This window comes from Vulpes vulpes, chromosome 1 (assembly GCF_048418805.1).
Source record: "Vulpes vulpes isolate BD-2025 chromosome 1, VulVul3, whole genome shotgun sequence".
Taxonomy (NCBI): domain Eukaryota; kingdom Metazoa; phylum Chordata; class Mammalia; order Carnivora; family Canidae; genus Vulpes; species Vulpes vulpes.
The window spans coordinates 33,582,740-33,604,539 of record NC_132780.1 but is presented as its reverse complement, the minus strand read 5'-3'; the positions used below and the strand labels follow the sequence as shown (position 1 = coordinate 33,604,539).

Below are 21,800 nucleotides of genomic sequence, written 5' to 3'. Positions count from 1 at the left end.
GCACGTATTTTCTGACACTAAATTACCTTTATATTATTATAATAAGATTTATTATAATTTTGGTTTCACTCACTTGTAACCCATTCCTTGTAGCTTATAGGAAAAAGCAGAGGCTTTTCTTTTTTCAAAGATTCTGCAAAGAAGGATTCCAAGATACTACATGCAAGAATCACTGTTACCCACCATATATGGTTAATGTGCCTTCATTTCCCAACTTAAAAATCAAATCATAAAGATCAAAATCTCATTATTTTACTGCCCTATTTTTCCTTTGCTACCCATGAACATGCCTTAGGGCAAAAATGTTCTGGATTGTTTGCCAAAAGTTGCTATATCTAAACATAGAGATAAAAAGAGCCAAACTATAAATGTCCCATGTTTACCTTATGAATTAAGCACACAATAATCAAACCTCTCCAACAACCTATCTTGCCCTGTAGGTTTTACATTGGCAATTAAAAAAATAAAGGGTGTGTGTGTATGTGTATGTATGTGTTGGTGTGTATCATTTTTCCCTATCTGTCCAGCATGATTTACATTAAAAAAAAACTGAGGAAATGGGCACCTGGATATTTCTAATGTATACATGATGGTTACTAGAATGTCCCAGAGAAAACTGGCCTTTTCGCTTTACTTGGATCAAATATTGCCTTGATGTTTAAAAACACTGATAGAGGTTCTACTATGTGCCAGGCCTGATACTTGGGCCCAACAGCAAGTTCTCCTATATATTCTCTAAGTACTCCTCACAAAATTAGTTCTGAGGCAAGAATTATCACACCCATTTTACAGACTGGTAACTAAGGCTAAGAGGCTCAATGACTTACTCAAGAGTTTATCAATGCCACTCTGCTGCCATATAAAATAAAGGACCCAAGAGAATCAATAAAATCTATCACAAAAATTATATTTAAAATGGCCCAAAAATATTAAAGTAGTATTTGACGATTATGATAGGAAAAATATATATATTGCTGTTAACTGGTAGAGACTTCAGAATTTTTGAGTTAGTTTCTCCTTCAAACATTCATTCTTTTTTAGGTTTCATCACTGCAATTTTTTAAAACATGCTTACCTTGAGGTTCACCAGTGTCTGTTGCTTTATAAGCAACTGGAATCTTGAATTACAGACTCAAGGGAGGGGGGAACCCTGAGTTTAGGACAGAGACTCAAAGTAGAAATGTATGCAGATAATATTAAGGATATTAAGACTCCCAGAGAAGAGCAAATAACAATAATAATCAATTCTCTCTACCTTTCGCCGGAAATATCTTCCAAGGATCAGATATGCCATCAGAATAAGGAATTTTGGTTTTTGAAGGAGGAAACACTACTCTTTGACTAATCCATTGCAGTGTGGTAGTTAACTAAATGTGCCCCAAATCAAAAGCCAGGACAGAATGAACTGAACATGGTCCTGGAGATTCTCCTCTGCTACCCACCTGGAGTCAAACTTCAGGATGCTTTTAAAAGTGGCTAATCTCCTGGCTTCATGCCCTTTGGGAATAACAGTAGATGGAGTCATTAAACAATACCAGGAAGAAAATAAATGATCCCAGAATGCTTAAAAACAGTGAGTATGTTAAAAACAGTCCCCTCAAACTGCTGACAGTATGAATGTAGAGTATGGACAAAGACGCTTTATAGGACTTGTTAACTCTTTAAATATATAGTAAAATAGATAAAAATATCTTCAAGGTGGGATCCCTGGGTGGCGCAGCGGTTTGGCGCCTGCCTTTGGCCCAGGGCGCGATCCTGGAGACCCGGGATCGAGTCCCACGTCGGACTCCCGGTGCATGGAGCCTGCTTCTCCCTCTGCCTATGTCTCTGCCTCTGTCTCTCTCTGTGACTATCATAAATAAATAAAAAAAATTTTTAAAAAATATCTTCAAGGTCCAGAAAAGTGAAGGAAACTTCCAAATCTCAGGCTCAAGGCAAGAATGCATACAGAGATATATATGAAGAAATATTCTTGACTTATACTGTGTCAATAAAATAGTCCTTTTAATGAATATATCTGTCCCTTGAATTTAATTTTGCACCAAATATAAAAGCAAAATCTGTATTGAAACTGAAAGAAGATTTGCCAATTTAATGGCTAGAGCAGACTCAGGCAAGTAATGGTCATTTCAAAGCTTGGAAATGAAGGTATCTTTACACTGTGTTCCTACATGGATCCCAAGTAACCTTAGACAAACTGGCACTGCCACCCAAACTACACAGTTTCATATACCAACAAAACTTCTTAGTGATAAGTAAAACATTATAGGTCCATACAGTGGCATCTCATTCGGCAATGAACAGAAATGAAGTATGCCATAATCACGTGCCATAATCTGAATGAACCCTGCAAACATTATGCTAAGTGAAAGGAGCCAGTTACAAAGGACCACATACTGTATGATTCCATCTATATGAAATGTCTAGTATAATCCATAGATCCAGAAAGTAAATTAATCAGTGGTTGCCTAGGGATAAATGGGGTCAAGGGAGAAATGGGGGGTGACTGCTAATGGGTACAGGGTTTCTTTTGGGGGTGAGGACGGTTTTCTAAAATTGGCTGTGGCAATGGGTGCACATCTCCCTGAATTCATCAAAACTCATTGAATTGCATGCCTTAAATAGTTGAATTGTATGGAATACGAATTATATCTCAATAAAGCTGTTATTTAAAAAAAAAACTGCTGTCAAGTCATAATTTTTAAGCTTTTTTCATAAAAACCTTAATTTAGCTATCTTTATATTAGTACATTACAATGTGCTTTTAAGCCCTTTTCTTTTAGACATCCATACTGAAATATTTAATGGCTGAAATTATGACACAAGGGAGTTGCCTTGAAATAATCCAGTAGGGGGAGTGGGTGTGGGTGAGAAGTGGCCGTGTGTTGATTAACTACTGAAGCTGGATGATGGGTAAACAGGGGTTCACTATACTATTCTTTCTACATTTACTGAGATTTAAAATTTTCATAGTAACATGTTCCAAGTGGAGGTGGGGGTAGTTTCTTAAGACTGCCTGGTCATTTCTATGCTGTCTCTCTCTTCTGTTTATATTTTCTTCCTGTTTAGATTTTCTTTTGAAAAATGATACACATATTGAACTATTTACAGATGAAATGGTGTGATGTCTGAGATTCGCTTCAAAATTATGTGGGAAGTTAATCTGACAAATGGCCCAGGGAGCATGATGGAGCTCATTCCTACCCAGCTTGAAACACTCATCCTCCTGATACTATCAGAACACACAGAGCCAGCAGCAAAGCCAGAAAGAGGCACAGATGAAACAATTGTTGGAGCAGGGTGAAAGGTATAGGATGCTTCACTGTACAATGTTTGAGTCAATTTCAAATTCCCCATAATGCACAGTTTAAAAAAAATTACAAAAAATAAAAAGCCTTTCTTGGGTACATAAATTCAAAAGGTAGGGGCGCCTGGGTGGCTCAGCAGTTGAGCATCTGCCTTCTGCTCAGGGCATGATCCTGGGGTCCCGGGATCCAGTCCCGCATCAGGCTCCCCTCAGGGAGTTTCTGTTGGCTCTACTGCCACTTTGTGAATTCTGTGGTCAAACTCAGAAACAAGCCACAAAAAATAAGCATAATGAACCACTGCAGGTTTGCATATAGAGGTGAAGGGTGAGCTGTGGAAAACAATCCAGCAGAAGAGAATTTAGTTCCAAGTCACCGATTGTTTCCCTGCTCTGTTTTGCTGGATCCTAGAATACAAGGCCACGCCCAGCCAGCAGGTCCAGGAACAGTCTTCATCTTCTGACTGACGGCTGTATGTAAGAGTGTGTGTGTGTGTGTGTGTGTGTGTGTACAAATATATATATTTCATCAAATCCAACTCTTTATTGACTGACATCTAAGTGTATTTGCCTCTGAAATAATTCAGTCATACACTGATTTGGGGTTTTGATTTCAGAAGAGAAAAAAATAGTTTTAAATAATCCTAAACTAGCGATATTTGAGAGGACGAGAGATTATGATTTTATAAAGAGGAAATCCCTACAAATGTATCCAAGACTCACATCCGACCCACGGTATTTAGAGAAATGAAATGCACCCACCATTTGGCTGAATTTGGTCTGACGAGTGGACTAGGGAGCATAATGAATCTAAACCCTACGCTGTTTAAAAAAAAAAGACTCCAGGAGGCCCTGGGAAAAGCCCAGTACCAGGGCCAGGAGGGTAGGATTCCTCTTACATGATGTACAGAGTGTGGACTCCAGTTATCACAGCATGGGCTATTCCACAGTAAGACCATCCAGGTCAGAGGATTTCAAAAGGAAAGCAAATTGGCCTCTGTTTAAGTATAAAACACCAGGCTGGGCTCACTGCACCTAATGTTCTCGATGTTCTTATTCAAACAATTATTTTGGGTTCAATTAGTTGCCCCTATATTCCTATTTTTTAAAATTATTTTTTAAATTATTTTTTAAAATTTATTTATTCCTGTGAGAGAGAGAGAGAGAGGCAGAAGCAGGCTCCATGCTGGGAACCCGACACGGGACTCCATCCCGGGACTCGAGGATCACGCCCTGAGCCAAAGGTAGGGGCTAAACCGCTGAGCCAGGGATCCCCGAGTTGCCCCTATATTCTTAAAATCTGGTCTTGAATCTGGGTATGCATGGACCTGCAAAAGGACAATTTTATGTTTATTGGGCACATGCATTCATTACAGATCTTCAACTATTGGCACCGCCAGACTTTCAGATTTAGTTACTTCATAAAAAAAGGTTGGTTACTCTCAAATACCCATTTTCCACAATCATTCCACAAAGACCTATATTTCCCAGTCTCTCAACCCCCAGCAAACCTCAAGAGGTTGGGTGCCTTAGGAGCTCTGACATTTTAGGAGGCAGGGATGAGTAGCCACGTGGAGTCCACAGTCAGGGGAGGCAGCAAGGCCGAGTCACTGATGTGGGGGTAGACATCTCTGGTTACCTGTCCCCTGCTCCTGAGGCTTTGGAGAGCTCATGCATAATGACACTTTGGGTTCTTGAGAATTAAAATCTGCACAGCAGCCTGCCTGGCTCCAATAATCAAGTGGGAGTTTAGGGCCCTCCCTTAATGACCAGGTACAAGTGTGTTTGCACACACCCTGCCATTATCTCCTGAACATGTCCCCAGAGTGAAGCCATCCTACCCGGTACATTTCACATTTCCGTGAGCCTTAAATTGGAATAAAATAAGTGGCGTGCCCCAGTCAAGCTGTCACTTCAATCACCGGGCAAATACACCTACTATGTGCCAGGCACTGTGACTACCTCCTGAGACAAAACGGATCAAATGACTGCCCTCCCCGCCCAGACGTTTTCGCAGACGTAAATACTAAGTGGCCCCAAGGGGAATCGTTTTTCCTCCTACTTTCCTACCATCCATCCACCCACCCCCATTCGTCCAATCTCCCAGAGCTGGAAATCTAGTTTATCCTATGAACTCGACAGGAACAACAAAATCCTTCAGCCTGCAAGGAACAGGCAGTGTCCAGGTACAAGCCAGTTCGCCCCTAAACTACTCTCTCTTTGGGCCTTTTTTTTCCCCCCTTCTTCTTCTTTTTGGGGCGGCTTCAACGTCTGCAAACACTTGGACTGTTTTAAGAGGCTGCGCTGCCAACGGCAGCCCCGGGCCGGGAACCGGGGACCGGGGGCCGGGAACCGGGGACCGGGGGCTGGGAGGGTGCGGGGTAGGGGGCCCAGCGCGGGGCGGGGGAGCCCGCCAGAGGCCCCCGCTCTCCCCGCACCCGCACCCCACCCCACCCCACCCCACCCCACCCCACCCCCGGCCCCGTCCCGTCCCGGCGCGGGCGCGGCACTCCCCGCACTCACTCACCGACGAGCCGGCCCAGAAGGGACACGAGTTCTTCACCTGCGGGGAGCTGCTCAGCGACAGCGCCCCGAAGCTCAGCGCCACCATGCAGCAGCCCAGGATCAGCTGCAGCAGCCCGAGCGACAGCAGCGGGCGAGCGGGCAGCAGCGCGGAGCCCGGGGCGGCGGCGGCGGCGGCGGCGGCCCCGGCCCGGCGGGAGGAGAGCGCGGGCGGCGGGGCCAGCACCCCGGGGGCAGCGGCGGCGGCGCAGCGCGGCCGCGCGGGGGGCTGCAGGGCGGCCCGGGGCCAGCGCGGCCGCAGCGGGGGCAGCGGCGGCTCCTGCGCGGCGGCGGCCGCGGCGCCCGGGCCCCCGGCCTGCGGCCCGCCCGAGAGGCCGGCCACGGGGCAGCAGGAGCCCGGGAGCACCACGGGCAGGGACATGGACGGGCGGCGGCGGCGGCGGCGGGCGCCGCGCACTGGGCACCGCGGGCGGACCCCGAGGCCCAGGGGGAGGGGAGGAAGCGAGCCCGGCCCAACCACTTGCTGCCGCCGCCGCGGTCCCGCCGGCCGCGCCCACCTGCCGCCGGGGGTCCGCCTCCGCGGTCGGCCGCGCGCGCCTGCGCCTGCGCCCGCGCCCGGGGTCCCGGGAAGGTGCGCGGCTCCGACCCGCAGCGGGCCCCGGGAGCGAGGAGGGGGCCGGCTGGGAGCGCCGCCGACCCGCCCGCGGCTGGGGTAACGCGGGGGAGCCCGGCTTTAAACTTCTCCCTGCCCCCCGCCCCCCCGGAGGGAGGCATGGCCGGAGGAGGGGTTACGGGTGACTCGGAGGGAGAAGTCTAAGCCTCCGCTTCGGGGAAGGACGACGCAGAGCGAGGTCGCCGCTGGCCGGGGCTTCCGGGCGCGGACGCTGCGCGGCTTCCCCGCGGCCGGGGTGGGGGGGGGGGTGGGCGGGCTGCTTCCCCGCGGCCGGGGGGGTGGGCGGGCTGCTTCCCCGCGGCCGGGGTGGGGGGGGGGGGGCCGGGCTGCTTCCCCGCCACCGACGTCCGGAGCCAGCGCGAGCTCCGCTCACCTGGGACGCATCCAGCATCCAGCATCCAGAAGGAGAGAACCGGGGGGCGGCCCGGAGCGCGAGGCCAAGGTAACACGGGGTCCGCCTCACCTCGCCTCAGGGAACACAGAATCCCAAACTTCTGAAGAAATAGCTTCATCAATCCTCATCTGCTTTTGGTGATTTATAAGGCATATTTAGGGCTTTAAAAAAAAAAAAAGACTTGCCTTTGCAAAAAAGATTTCTCTAAGAGTATATGCCCTTCCCTCCAAAGATTCTTATGTATTGAAAGTATTCTCTCCTTTTTTTAATGATTTTATTTATTTATTCATGAGAGAGAGAGGCAGGGATGCAGGCAGAGGGAGAAGCAGGCTCCCTGCAGGGAGCCCCGATGTGGGACTTGATCCCAGGACCCCAACCTGAGCCAAAGCCGGATGCTCAACCACTGAGCCACCCAGATGCCCCTTGAGAGTGTTCTTATACGTAAAACCATTATAATAGGGCTTTTTTTTCCCCCAGGTTCACAACCAGAGCAGGGGTCTTTTTGCAGTGAGTCAGTCTCGGTATTGTATTAGGCAGTTCATTGAATCAGTAAGAGGGTACCTAACCTCCTGCACAATAAACCCAGGGAAATCTGTATCTGTTTTTATGCTTTGCTTGCAAAAGCTGTGTTTATTTTGGTCGGTACTTACTCCAGCCCACAATGGGATCCATTGCCAATGGGCATGTGTGTTTACATATACAGTGTTTGAATTATTAAAGCATCTGTGATTAATAGTCCCGGGGACCTCTTTTACAAAGTCCTGTTGGAAGTAAACTTCAAACTCCAGAGAAACAGGGGGCTATATTTTAGAATCAATGCCTGAAGAATGTTGTTTCATGCACTTTAAAAACATCGTACAGCACATGTTCTTAAGTTGCAGGTGATGTTAAAAGCTTCTTGTATATTGAGTTTATACCTTTTATTTTATATGTAAACCAAAAGGTGTTTAATTTTCAGGATCCTAACACACAATATAAAAAGTCTAAGTCTTGAGAAATTCTTTCAGCTTAACAAATCTATTCCAGTGGTCAATCCTTGACACCTGAAATGTACTATCAAAATGCATTGTGTCTGGGAATGTTGGTGCTAGAAGTTAGATATGCTCCGTCCCCTTGGATGGTTAATGACTTAAAAGGGAAGAGTTCCAGGGAGCTGATAACCATCTGTTTCTCACTGCAGGTGCTCACTGCATGGGTGAGGTTCATTTTGAGAAAATTCACACAGTTACACTTTGCATACCACTCTGTATTTTCTACTTCGATACTTGAAAGTATTTCTAAGTACTTTACCCTTAAATTTTTAAAGCCTCTTTCCCTGACCAGTAGTCCTCCCTTATCCACAGTTTCGGTTTCTGTGGTTTCAGTTACCTGAAGTCTACTGCTGTCCTGAAGCAGATGATCCTCGTGACATATCATCAGAAGGTCAGTAGTCGCCTAACGCTAGGTCCCAATGCCTACGTCATTCCCTTCACTTCATCTCATTGTGGAAGCATTTTATCATCTCACATCATCACGAGAAGAAAGGTGAATACAGGACATAAGACCTTTTGAGAGAGAGAAAGACCACAATTCATATAACTTTTACTACAGTATATTGGTATACTGAACAATTGTTCTGTTTTATTTTCACTTATCAATGTTACTCTCTTACTGTACCTAATTTATAAATAAAACTTTATCATAGGTATGGTTTGGTACTATCTGTGGTTTCCAGTGTCCATGAGGGGGGCTTGGAGCATATTATCCACCCATAAGAGGGGAGTACCCTACAGAAACAGATGATACTGCAGGTAATGAAGAAAATTCCTAGTTTCAAGCCACTACACCTTTTCCAAAGCTGTTGGTTACAAGTTGTCATACTGTAGGTTTTCTTTTTGAGGGGACTGGCCACATTTATGGCGTGAGCTGCTTTTTCTGCTTGTCACAAACGTGAATCCAAGTAACATTGCCCCAACCTTTAAGATTATGCCAAATATACGCGTCAGTATCTGAATGCTGGAGTTTGTAATCCAAGCTTGATTCTCTTCATCCCCCAAAACTCGCTTACATTAGTCCTCAGTTACACCGGATCAAGCTGAGCTGTACATAAATGAAATCAGAGCCATTGGTCTCAGGTTGGCTGAAAACACACAAAAGTGAGGACTTTGACACAACAGTATGGCATTTCCTCTAAGAGTTAAACACAGAGTTATCACTTGACCCAGTAATTCTGTTCATACATATACACTCGAGAGAAATGAAAACAAAAGCTTCTACACAAATAGCATGATTCATGTGTGCCAAAAAGTAGAAACAACTCACTTGTGGAACAATGGATAAAGAAAAGTGGTAATCTTTATATTGGAATATTTTGGGCAATAAAAAGTATTGAAGTATTGTACCTGCTACAACATGAAGAACTCTGAAAACATTATGCTAAATAAAAGAAAGTCACAAAAAGCCACACATTATATGATTCCATGAATATACCATCCCCAGAATAGGTAGATCCATACAGACAAAATAAATTAGCGGTTGGGGGTGGGGAGGTATGGGCCTGAATAGGGGGAGGGTGAGTAGTAAAGGGTATGGGGTTACTTTTTGAGGTGATAAAATGTTCTAAAATCGGTGGTGGTGATGATTTTACACCACTGTGAAGACATTAAAAAGCTCTGCTTTGTATGCTTTAAATGGGTAAAGATAAATGTGAATCAATATCAATGTGAAGATCTCAATCAAGATAAATGTGAATCCTATCTTAATAAAGCCCTTACCAAGAAAAACATTTTTGAGAATAAACAAAGTGAAGAGGAACATGTGGAAAATTTGACCCAGACATTTCATTAACGTAGGTGCCAGCTTTCCTTAAGATCAAAGCCAAATTCCAAGGAGAAACTCCCTCCTCCTCTTCCCTTCCCCATATCTCATTTTCCACTCCCTGCACTCCAGCCTTGACTGCTCAGAAGTTAAAACTCTCTCCCTCAGGTGTCACTGGACACCTTTCCACCAACTGCCCGGTTCCTCCTCCCTTTCCTCAGAAACCCCCACCAGGTTGCTACTCCCTTTTGGAGTGGGAGCTGCTGCAGAGGACTCCTGAGACGCATTCCCTGGCAGCTTATCTGCAGGTCCTCACTGTGCATATCACAAAGAGAAGAGCTTCTCTGAATAGGCACAGGGGGGCTCTAGAAGTCTCCATTTACTGTGGTGGCTCTGGGGCAGCTTCGCAAAGCATGCTCCGCGGACACCGGGACTGTTAGGAGGAGCATGTCAAAATGCAAGCTCACAGGCTTCCCTAAACGCCCACGGAATCCCACCCTCTGGATAACAGGCCTGGGAACCTGAATTTTCTGTGAGAGGGGACTGTCGGTAGCAAATTAGTTGGAAGGGGAAGGCAGAGGACTTGGCTTGAAAGTAAACCAAGATGTAAACATGCTTGGGGGGGGGGGGGCTTTGTGGGTCCCCAGCCAGTCACGGTTGCCCAGGTGACCTATATGCACAGGAAGGATGTAGACCACTGCATTCTAAGGGGAAGGGCGCCACATGAGAAACCAGATATCCTGGGTTCTAGCCCCTCCTCCACTCTGTGATCTTGAGCCAGTTCCAAGCTTCTCTAGCTCTTGGTTACTTCATCTGTCAAGTGCAAGTTCGTTAGCTTCATCAGCCCAAGGCTGGGCCATGCAATCAGCTGGAGTCCCTGAGATCTGCAGTTTTGAAGTTCAAACATTCCTATGACCAGGATTACTCAGCTGACCCTCAAGAGAGCAGGAGCTAAGAAAAGCAGATGACTTGGGGTGTGGAATGGTTAAACTTGCAGACCCCAAATACCTAGGACAAATCTGGAGATTGATTCTAAACGTTAAAGCCTTGCATTCCATGGTCTCTTATCTTTCATGAGGTACAGTGTGGCATGAGGATTGCGTCAAGGAAATGGAGCAGCAGCTTCAATTAAAACCGTTCACTTTCCAGAGAATGAATTTTTTTTTTTTAATTAAGAGAGTGAGACTAAAAAAAAAAAGAGAGAGAGAGAGAGAGAGTGAGACTAGAAAAAAGAAAACAGCCCTGAGCAGAGCTGGGCAGACTGGGCACTCCATTTTTCTGAAATAATGGTGAAGATTCCAAATTCCACTGGCCTCAAGACAGACTTCTTTGTTCTACCAAAGGGCTGTAGCTGTACTTTCCTCATGGTGGAAAGAGGACATAGTCCCTATTTGCCGCAATTTCAACAGTCCAGAAGGATAGCAGACAATAAAGTTTCTCTCCATGAGGTGTTATGATATTAAATCACTCTCCCAGCTCTTCTGAGCCAGGAAACAGCTGCCCTTGGTAGCAGATGTGAGTTGGGTGCATTGGAAAGTTCATGCATGCTTACCAGTGCACCTTGCTCTGATTTGACAAACTAGCATCCTGACACATATCAATCCTTCGTGCCAAACCCATTTTTACATTTGGGCTTTCAAACGTGCTGTTCCCTCTACCAAAAACACTGCTCCGTGTCTTCCCTTTGGTGCCCAACTTACATGCACACATATTTCCCTGGGACATCCTTATCCATCCCTAGATTACAGGTTAGAGCTCCTTTGCTCCAAAAGGTCATCCTCAATATCCCCATGAACCACCCCAGAGACCAGATGAGGTGAGCCTGCTTTGTGCTTCATAGTACCCTCTACTTCCCATCCTAGTTTTTGCAACACCATATTGCAATTGCCTGATTTCTTGTCTCAACTGCTGTCTAGACTCCATTTGTGGGAGACACTCATATTTTTGTGGCATGGTCAAGATAATCTTTTTTAAACACTGGCAGTTCCCATTCCTGTTTAGTCCTAGCAGCAACTGCTGATGAGAACATATAAATCGTTCTACCAAGTGAAGAGCAGCCATGGGTGCCCACCTCACCACCTCTCAAAACTAAGTCCACCCAGACCATCTCCAAAGCAGTAGGTTTGGTTATGAAAGAGTAGGCTGTGTATTTGTTCAGATTCTTTCCCCTCAAAGCTTAAGGGCCCAATATAGACCAGTTTGAATCGAAAGAAGTAGATATTGCCTACCAGAGACAAGAAACAGTGCTGTGACCTGCCAGGACTTTCTCTCTGACTCTTGTCATTCTGCCAGGCTTGTCCTCATGATGGCAGACTTGGCTACTCTGGCATCTCATCTTTATAGCTTGCAGCCAAGAAAAAGAGAATCCTCACGTCTATCTAATGGGAAAAATCCTTAGAAGGATCATGATTAGGGGTCACTTGGGAGGCTCAGCCGGTTAAGGTTCTGACTCTTGATTTCAGCTCAGGTCACGATCTCAGGGTGGTGAGACACTCAGCACAAAGTCCACTTATCCTTCTCCCTCCCCCTGCTGTGCGTGCTCTCTCTCTTAAATAAATAAATAAATATCTTTAAAAGATAAAAGAAGGATCATGATGAATGCAGCATGGCTTGTTTGTCCATTCTTCAACCAATTCTTGAAGTCCGGGCAACTGAGTACTACAATTGGCCATCATAGCCCACATGCCTACTCTGTGTTTAAGAAGGAAGGTCTGCACTGGAAATGAAGAAGGGAGGATGGAATGTGTTGGACAAACAAAAAAACAAATAGCTTCCACATGGCCGTTCCAAACCTGGGTGCATCCCATCCATCTGTCACTTTGGTCTGCCATTACTCTTTCCAGCAGCAAAACCTTCATACCACACCCTTGAAAGTCATCACCCTGGTCACAGGAACCCCTAGTACCTTCTGACTTCCAAGAATAAACTAATATACTGTAATCACTGGACCTTTCCATTGTACTGTGGACTTAAATTTGAATAAAGGTGGGCCCACATGAAAGAAAAATAAGATTTTGATACTACCTACATTCACCACTCAATGTTAGAATAATGTCGGGAGTCAGCACAGTTTCAGCATGGAGCTCCATATCTAAACACCATCATCTGGGCAGCCCCGGTGGCGCAGTGGTTTAGCGCTGCCTGCAGCCTGGGGTGTGGTCCTGGAGTCCCACATCGGGACTCCCTGCATGGAGCCTGCTGCTCCCTCTGCTTGTGTCTCTGCCTCTCTGCCTGCCTCTTTCTCTCTCTCTCTCTGCCTCTGAATAAATTTAAAATAAATAAATAAAAAATAAACACCATCATCTAAGTGAAAAAAGACAGCTCAACAGGAGAAAAATCTGTTAAGAAACAAGTGAAGTATGTGCTTTTAGGAGCACTGCATTTCAGAATCATAGAGGATTGCATCTCAAGGACACTTTAGTCATTCTCTAAGGCAGTGATTCTCCATCTGTAGGTCAAGAACCATTTGGAAACCATGCCTTATGTGAAGACTGAACAAATAATATCTCATATGGATACCTTTACAAATCCATATAGGTATGTTCACAATTGATAAAGAAGTATTATAAGCCTTACAGACTTTATCTAGAATTAACAGATACTGAAGTAGAGTGTCTATCATATGATTGTCAGAGAAATACTATTAAAAAGCTCAGATAATTCAATTCCTGAGTATAAACCCAAGAAAAATGAGTGTTTATGTCCAGCAAAAGACATGCACAAGAATGTTCATAGCAGCATGTTCATAGAAGCTTGTTCATAAGAGCTCCAAACTGAAAATAATCCAAACAGCCATCAACACAAGAAAGGAGAAATAAAATGTTATATTCATGTAATGGAACACTACCCTGCAATGAAAAAAATTAACTCTTGCTACTCTCAACAATGTGGATAATCTCAAAAACATAACTCTGAGTAAAAGAAGATAGGCATAAAAAAGTTCACCCTCTATGACTCCTTCTATATGAAGTTTAAGGTCAGATGTATATATGCTGGTAGAGGTCAGATGGTTGTCTTTGGCAGAGAGTGAGGGCAGTAGGTTAGCCCAGGGGGGAGACATATCATAAAAACAAATTTCAGAGATACTGGAATGGTCTACATCTTAATCTGGATGATGTATACACATGCAAAAATTCATCAAGCAATGCACTTAAGATTTGTATACACTTCTGTACTAAGTTATAATAACACAAAAAAGTCAAGATACATGAAAAAATTGGAACTCATTTTAAAACTAAAAATTAAATGTTACTGAAAATTTTAAAAACAACGATCTGATCTTCCAAGAGGTTTTGACCATGATTGCACATTCAGTAGTACAAAGATTATCTCTCAGGTCTGATCTGGAGATCAGAGCTGTTTTTGTTATATACTACATTGAGGTTCTATGTCCCTGTTGTACCTGTGGAAGGTACAAGTTCTGTTCCAACCTGAGCAGCATGGTGACTTCTAGGTTCTGATAGTCACCCTCGAACCTGGGCACTGTATATGACATAAAGACCCTTGAGACACCACTGATGACTTAGAGGCAGTGTGATATGATGACGGAGCTCTGGATGGTGAATCCAAACATCTTGATCATAATGGCCTCCTTACTGCAACGCGGCCTTTGCACCTGCTGTTCCCTCTATCTGGAATGATCTTCCCTCAGACATGTCTTGCCCCCTCACTTCATTTATGTCTTAGAGAAACAATCCCTGACCTCCTTATCTAATGTGATACTTCCCCATCCTCCTTCATTCCCTATCCCCATAGTTTGGATTTCTTCCTGGTACTTATCACCATCTGACATTACATTGTTTTTTGTATGCATGGCCATGTGACAAATGCAAGCTCCGTAAAGTCAGGGACTTTGTGTTGAATAAGCCTATATTCTTATCTCTGAAAACAGTGCCTGGTAAATAGGAATCAATAAACATTTATGGAATGAATGGATAAAAGATCTTTGCTTTTCTCTCTCACTTGCTCTGTGATCTTAGACAAGTCACATCACCTCAATGGGCTTCAGTCTTATTCATGAACAGAAGTAGGCTGGGGGTGGACAGGGTAGGGTTTAAACTAGATGGTGTACATGGTTCTTTCCAGTTCTAACATATAATTCTAAATGCTCTCATCTCAAGGTGCCTTGGTCTCTTTTGAATAGTAATATCCTGATTACGAATCATCTCAGTGGGAAAGTACAAAGAAACGTGTGTGTGTGTGTGTGTGTGTGTGTGTAAGTAAATGAAGCTGAAAGAGAACCCAGGGCCCTGAAAGCCTGGTGTCAGGCTACCTGCCACTTGAATATCAGGTGTCCCACTCAATGTGGCTATGTGATCTGTCAGCCTCAGAAGTTAGCCCCAGAGAGCAGAAGCTGTGCCCCTCTTCAGATGAGGGTATGACTAGGGTGCACTTGGCTATGATAGAGCACTAAGGAGACTCACGTATCTAAACAACCAAATCATCTTTGCTGGGTTTGGGTGAGTGGGTGGAAACCTAAGGTGTGGGTGGAGGCAGGGGCAGGGAGTGGGGAGCAGTGGTGCATGGTTTTCAGTTTTCTGGAAGCATGGATGGATGCAGTCTGGCAAAAACCTCTGAGGACCCTAGAGGCCACCAGCTATGGACCTCATAAACGGAGACCCTAATGGCAACACGAAATGTATGGACAGATGCTGATAAACGCTGAGTACACTCTACCAGAGCTGATTCTGAAACAGCTCCAGAGAGTGGTGGGCTATGGAGCAACTGTGCTGGACATAAGAATCAGAGAGAACAAGAAGACAGATGTCTCCCATGTGTGCAAATCTTTTACTCTCACATCATCTCCTATCATATGCCAGTAGCCATGCAGGCAGTTAATTCTTTCTCATTTAGAGATGAGGAACTTGAGGTTCTGAGATACAGAGTGACTTCCTTAAAGTCAAACACAATCCTTCTGACCTCTAATGCTGTTTCCTCCCGGTATACCACAGCGATATTCTGTGCACAACAATACTTATGATTCAGGAAAGTGTGGCAGAGGGCTCTCGAGTGGCTGAATTAAACAAGATATTGTGGAGCCAAGGGCAGGCTGCTCAAAGATGGGCCACTTTGGCATATTGATCATTTAAAATAAAAATTAATTTAGGGGCACCTGGGTGGCTCAGTGACTGAGCATCTGCCTTTGGCTCAGGACATGATCCCAGGGTCCTGGGATTGAGTCCTGCATTGGGCTCCCTGCATGAAGCCTGCTTCTCTCTCTGCTTATGTTTCTGCCTCTCTCTGTGTGTCTCTCATGAATAAATAAATAATTTAAAAATATTAATTTAAGAGGTAGTCCATGCAAGAAGGACACTCAAACTGTCCTCTGTCCCCCAGAAGACAAAAAAAGAAATTTCCCATGTGAAAGGTCCCCTCCCTGTACCAGGAGGTAAAGAGACATCCTTATCACCAGAGATAGGAAATTTAGAACTAAGAGGGTTGCATAAACCCTTGTTACTAATTTACTACCCCAGCCCAAACTCTGCTTAGGATTTCCTACCAATTGAAGCTTCCAAAGTTGTTTTCTTTATCCTGTCAGTTCTTCACAGATTTATTGTCTCTTTGTCTGAAAAGTATAAAAATTACCTTCCTCGATCATTTCTTGAGGTCTCAATTTCATTATTCAGCCTCTGTGCACATGCAATAAGCCTTTTCTTTTCTCCTACGAATCTGTCTAAAATTTAATTCTTAGTCCAGCTTTAAGAACTTAAATGGTAGAAAAAGAACTTTTCCTTGAACATCTTCAATTCTGTTTGTTCATCCCCATTTCTAAGGACAACTCTTTGCCCTATCCCAACCATGAGGTCCCAGTCATGGCTGCCATGTTCTTGCCTGACTCCCTCATTTGCCTGGATATTGGGTCTAGAGCAAGTACCTGAACCTAAGGGGGTCCTTCCGGCTCCTCCCCTCTGGGCCATGATCAGTCAGTCCATTTCAATAGAATGACTCCATCATTGTAACTGCAAGTCAGACAAATCCATAGGAAATGTTCAGATAAAAAAGTAGGATATCCTTTGTAATATTTTTTTATCCTTTGTAATATTTCCTAAAAAGATGTTTGACAAAATTCAGCATCTATTTCTCTAAGTGAAAGGAGCAGTCACAAGAAATCACACGTTATATGACTCCATTTATATGAAATATCCAGAAACGGCAAATTGAAAGAGCCAGAAAGTAGACTAGTGATTGATTAGGGCTAAGAGGAATGGAAGTATAGCTAAAGGGTATGAGGTTTCTTTTCAAGGTGATGAAAATGTCCTAAAATGGACTATGGTGATGGATGCACATATCTGTGAATATACTAAAAACCATTGAATGGGCAGCCCCGGTGGCTTAGCGGTTTGGCGCCTCCTTCAGCCTGGGGTGTGATCCTGGAGACCTGGGATCGAGTCCCACATCGGGCTCCCTCCAGGGAGCCTGCTTCTCCCTCTGCCTGTGTCTCTGCCTCTCTTTCTCTCTCTGTGTCTCTCATTAATAAATAAACTTTTTTAAAAAATAAATCAAATAAATAAAAGCCATTGAATGATACACTTTAATTAAATGAGTGAATTGTATAGTATGTAAACTATATCTCAATAAAACTGTTTAAAAAATCCATTTCTGACTCTTAGAATCTCTTAATAAAATAAATGGCAGGAGCACCTGGGTGGCTCAGTCTGTTGAGTGTCTGACTCTTGATTTCAGCTCAGGTGATGATTTCAGGGTTGCGAGATCCAGCCCAGAGTTGGGAATCCCTGCTCAGTGGGGAGTCTGCTTAGGATTCTCTCTCCCTCTGCCTCTGCCATTCCTCCCACACACACACAAGCATTTGCATGCACTCGCTCTCTCTCTCTAAAATATAAATCTTTAAAAAATAATTAAAAAATAAAATAAAATACACAATTGAGTAACTTAGCCTTAAGATATTCTATTGAGGGATCCCTGGGTGGCGCAGCGGTTTAGCGCTTGCCTTTGGCCCAGGGCGCGATCCTGGAGACCCGGGATCGAGTCCCACGTCGGGCTCCCGGTGCATGGAGCCTGCTTCTCCCTCTGCCTGTGTCTCTGCCTCTCTCTCTCACTGTGTGCCTATCATAAATAAATTTAAAAAAAAAAAAAGATATTCTATTGAAATCCTACCAAGTTCATGCACAATATCAGGACACTTAAGATAAATTTAGATTTCCTTTATTTATAAGGTTAATTTATTCCATTTATAGGAGTTATTTAAAGTCTTCAGAAAGATTTGTTTGTTGGACTAATTAAAATTCTTAAGAAGAAATAAAATGTATTAAATTGATACATGATGTTTGAAATGTTAAAGCAGTTTAACTGAGTTTTTAAACAGATCATATAATATTTAAATATCCCTTAAAAGTGATTGTTAACGATGACTAGATTTATAAATAGAATTAAAAGTTCTATTAAAAACTAGTAATAAATCGAAAGCAACTTATTTCAACTAAAAGTAAACATCTAAAGACTCTTCTGCAAGTAAAACCTACTCTCAATGTAACCAAAAGCTTCATTAACAGTCCAGAGGGGCACGTGACCATAGTTGGCCAATCAGAAATCTTGCCTAGAATTTCTCAGCTGAGCTGGAAGAGTCTTTCTTATGGAGACAGCTTGGAATCCAGGGTTTTGTGAGCTGCCTAAAGTCACATCTTGGGCTATGTGGAGGAACCCAGACTGCATGGAGAATGAAAGTAATGGACAAGAGAGAGAAAGAAATAAGACCCAGAAAGAGAGAGAATGTCCTGGTGGCATTCAAGTCTCAGTTCTAGCTATTCCTCAGGCTCACCTGCTCTTCACACTTCCTGCCCTCAGGCTATTCAACTCTTTCTTCAGTTATATGAGATACCTCAATATCTTTATTTTTTTTTTTTTCCCTCAATATCTTTAAAACAAAAAAAAAAAATCTCCTTTTCTGACTACTCTGATTCAGGTTTCTGGGAACACCAACATTTCCATATCGCCACTGTACTTTGATAAATTCAGGTAAGAGCTTTATATTGAGAACACCCTAGCTCACAGAGGAAAACTTGTGTCATAGTTAATATCACCAAGTTGTAAGCAAACTTGGGAAATTCTGCAATAAGAAAACTTGTATTTAAGCTGCTCGTCATTTATGGAATAGTAAGCCTACAATGCACAAAAACTAGCTCATAAACATAAATGCAAGAGCTAAAACTATAAAACCCCTAGAAGAAAAGACAGGCATAAATCGTTGTGACCTTGGGTTAGGCATGGATATGACACCAAAAGCAAAAGCAGTGAAAGAAAAATATAGATGAATTAGACATCATCAAAATATGAAACCTTTGTGCTTCAAAGGACACCATGAAGAAAATAAAAAGACAATCCACAGAATGAGAAAATTTTTGCAAAAAAATGTTTCACAAAGACTTTATATGCTAAAGAACTCTCACAACTTAGTAATAAAAAGCACAACTAACTGAACTTAAAAATGGGCAAAGAATCAAAATAAACATTTCTCCAAAGAGGATATATAAATGGCCAATAAGTATATGAAAAGATACTCAACATCATTTGTCCCTAGGGGGAAAAAATGAGATACCACTTCACACCCACCAGATTAGCTAGAATAAAAAAGACAGACAATAATAAGTGTTGGAGAGACTGTGAAGAAGTTAGAACCCTCACTCATGGCTAGTGGGAGTATAAAATGGTGCAATTCATGGAACATTCTCCAGGATAGACCATTTGTTGAACTACAAAACAAATCTTAACAAATTTAAGAAGCCTGAAATCATATCGAATATCTTTTCTAACTACAACAATATGAAAGTTGAAATCAATAAAAGAGGAAAATTCACAAGTATGTAGAAATTAAATAACACACTCCTGAACAATTAATTGATGAAAGAATAAATCAAAAGGAAGATCAAAAAGTATTTTGAGACAAATGAAAATGGAAAACTAGATGTCCATGTGCAAAAAAATGAAATCAGGCCCTTATTTTTCATCATACACAAAAATTGACTCAAAATGGATGAAAGACTTACATATAAGACCTGAAGCCATAAAACTACTAAGGCAAATTCTTGACATTGGTCTGGACAATGATTCTTTTTTTAGGTATGACACCAAAATCACTTGCAACAAAAGCAAAACTAGACAAACGGATTTACATCTAACTAAAAAGTTCTGCACAGCAAGGGAAAACAGAGTGAAAGGCAACCAACCACATGGGAACAAATATTTGCAAACCAAATATCTGATAAGGAGTTGTTATCCAAAATATATAAAAAACTTTTTTTTTAATTTTTATTTATTTATGATAGTCACACAGAGAGAGAGAGAGAGAGAAAGAGAGGCAGAGACACAGGCAGAGGGAGAAGCAGGCCCCATGCACCGGGAGCCCGACGTGGGATTCGATCCCAGGTCTCCAGGATCGCGCCCTGGGCCAAAGGCAAGCGCCAAACCACTGCGCCACCCAGGGATCCCTATAAAAAACTTATACAACTCAATAGGAAATAAACAGCCTGATTTTATTTATTTTTTTAAAGATTTTATTTATTTATTCATGAGACACACACACACACAGAGGCAGAGACACAGGCAGAGGGAGAAGCAGGCTCCATGCAGGGAGCCCGACGAGGGACTCGATCCCGGGTTCCCAGGATCAGGCCCTGGGCTGCAGGCGGTGCTAAACGGCTGAGCCACCTGGGCTGCCCAACAGCCTGATTTTAAAATAGACAAAGGACTTGACTTTTTTGACTTTTTTTTTTAAGATTTTATTTATTTATTCATGAGAAACACAGAGAAAGAGAGAGAGAGAGAGAGAGAGAGAAGCAGAGACACAGGTACAGGGAGGCGCTAAACTGTTGAGCCACCCGGGCTGCCCGGGACTTGACTATTTTTCAGGATAAGATATGCAAATGACCAAAAGGCATATGAAATGTGCTTGTCATCACTAATAATCAGAAAAATGCAAATGAAAATCGCTAGAGGTATGCCCTCCACCTATTAGGATGGCTGTTATCCAAAAGACAAAAGATGGGCAGCCCGGGTGGCTCAGTGGTTTAGCGCTGCCTTTGGCCCAGGGCTTGACCTTGAAGACCCAGGATCAAGTCCCACATCAGGCTCCCTGCGTGGAGCCTGCTTCTCCCTCTGCCTGTGTCTCTGCCTCTCTCTCTCTCTGTGTTTCTATGAATAAATAAATAAAACTTTTTTTAAAAAAGACAAAAGATAAGTGTGGTCAAGGGTGTAGAGAAGAGGAAATCCTTGAAGACTATCAGTAGGAATATAAATTGGTACAACTATTATAGGAAACAGTATGGAGGTTCCTCAAAAAACAGAAAATAGAACTACCATATGATGCAGCAATCCCACTTCGGAATATATATCCAAAGGAAATGAAGTCAATAACTCAAAGAGGTATCTGCACTCCCATGTTCATTGCAGTATTATTCATAATAGCCAAAATAGGGAAACAACTGCCTGTTGACAGATGAATAAAGAAATTGTTGTCTCTCTCCCTCTCTTGGGAAAAAAAAAGACAATTGATAGATACATAAATATATAGATAATGAAATATTATTTGGCCATAAAAAGGAAGTCCTGAGGAACCCAAGTGGCTCAGTCAGTTAGGCATCTGCCTCTGGATTTTAGTCTCAGTCATGGTCTCCAGGTGGTGGGATTGAGCCCCATGTTGGGCTCTGCACTGGGTGTGGAGCCTGCTTGGGATTCTCTCCCTCCCTCTCCCTCTGCCCTTCCCCCACTCCCTCTCTCCCTCTCTAAAAAAAAGAAAAAGAAAAAGAAATTCTGCCATTTGTAACAACATGGATGAATGTGGAGGACATTGTGCTAATTGAAATACTCTAGATACAGAAAGACAAATGCTCATGATCTCACTTACATGAGGAATCTAAAAATGTCAAACTCAGAACCAGAGAGTAGAAGTTGGTTGCCTAGAGGTGGGAGGTGGGGGAAATGGGGAAAATATCGGTCATAGTCCACAAACTTTCAGTTAGGAAATAAATAATTCTAAAGTTCCAACATACAGCATGGTGATTATAATTAATAATCATATATTGTATACTGGAAATTTGCTAAGAGAATAGATCTTAAGTATCCTCTCTCTCATTCACACACAGACACACACACAGACA

General features: G+C 43.3%; 1 protein-coding gene across 2 annotated transcripts in view; it reads right to left on the bottom strand.

The window, feature by feature from the left end:
• Positions 1-6,436, bottom strand: part of ENTREP1 (endosomal transmembrane epsin interactor 1) — a 62,949-nt gene extending 56,513 nt beyond the window's left edge. The window contains exon 1 of one of the 2 annotated variants that reach the window (XM_072762327.1): positions 5,832-6,436. In XM_072762327.1, the coding sequence (XP_072618428.1) occupies positions 5,832-6,248 (417 nt within the window). In that variant the 5' untranslated portion in view covers positions 6,249-6,436. The remainder of the gene's footprint in view (positions 1-5,831) is intronic. The other variant, XM_072762318.1, reaches the window with a different exon arrangement.
• Between the last annotated feature and the right edge of the window lie 15,364 nt (positions 6,437-21,800).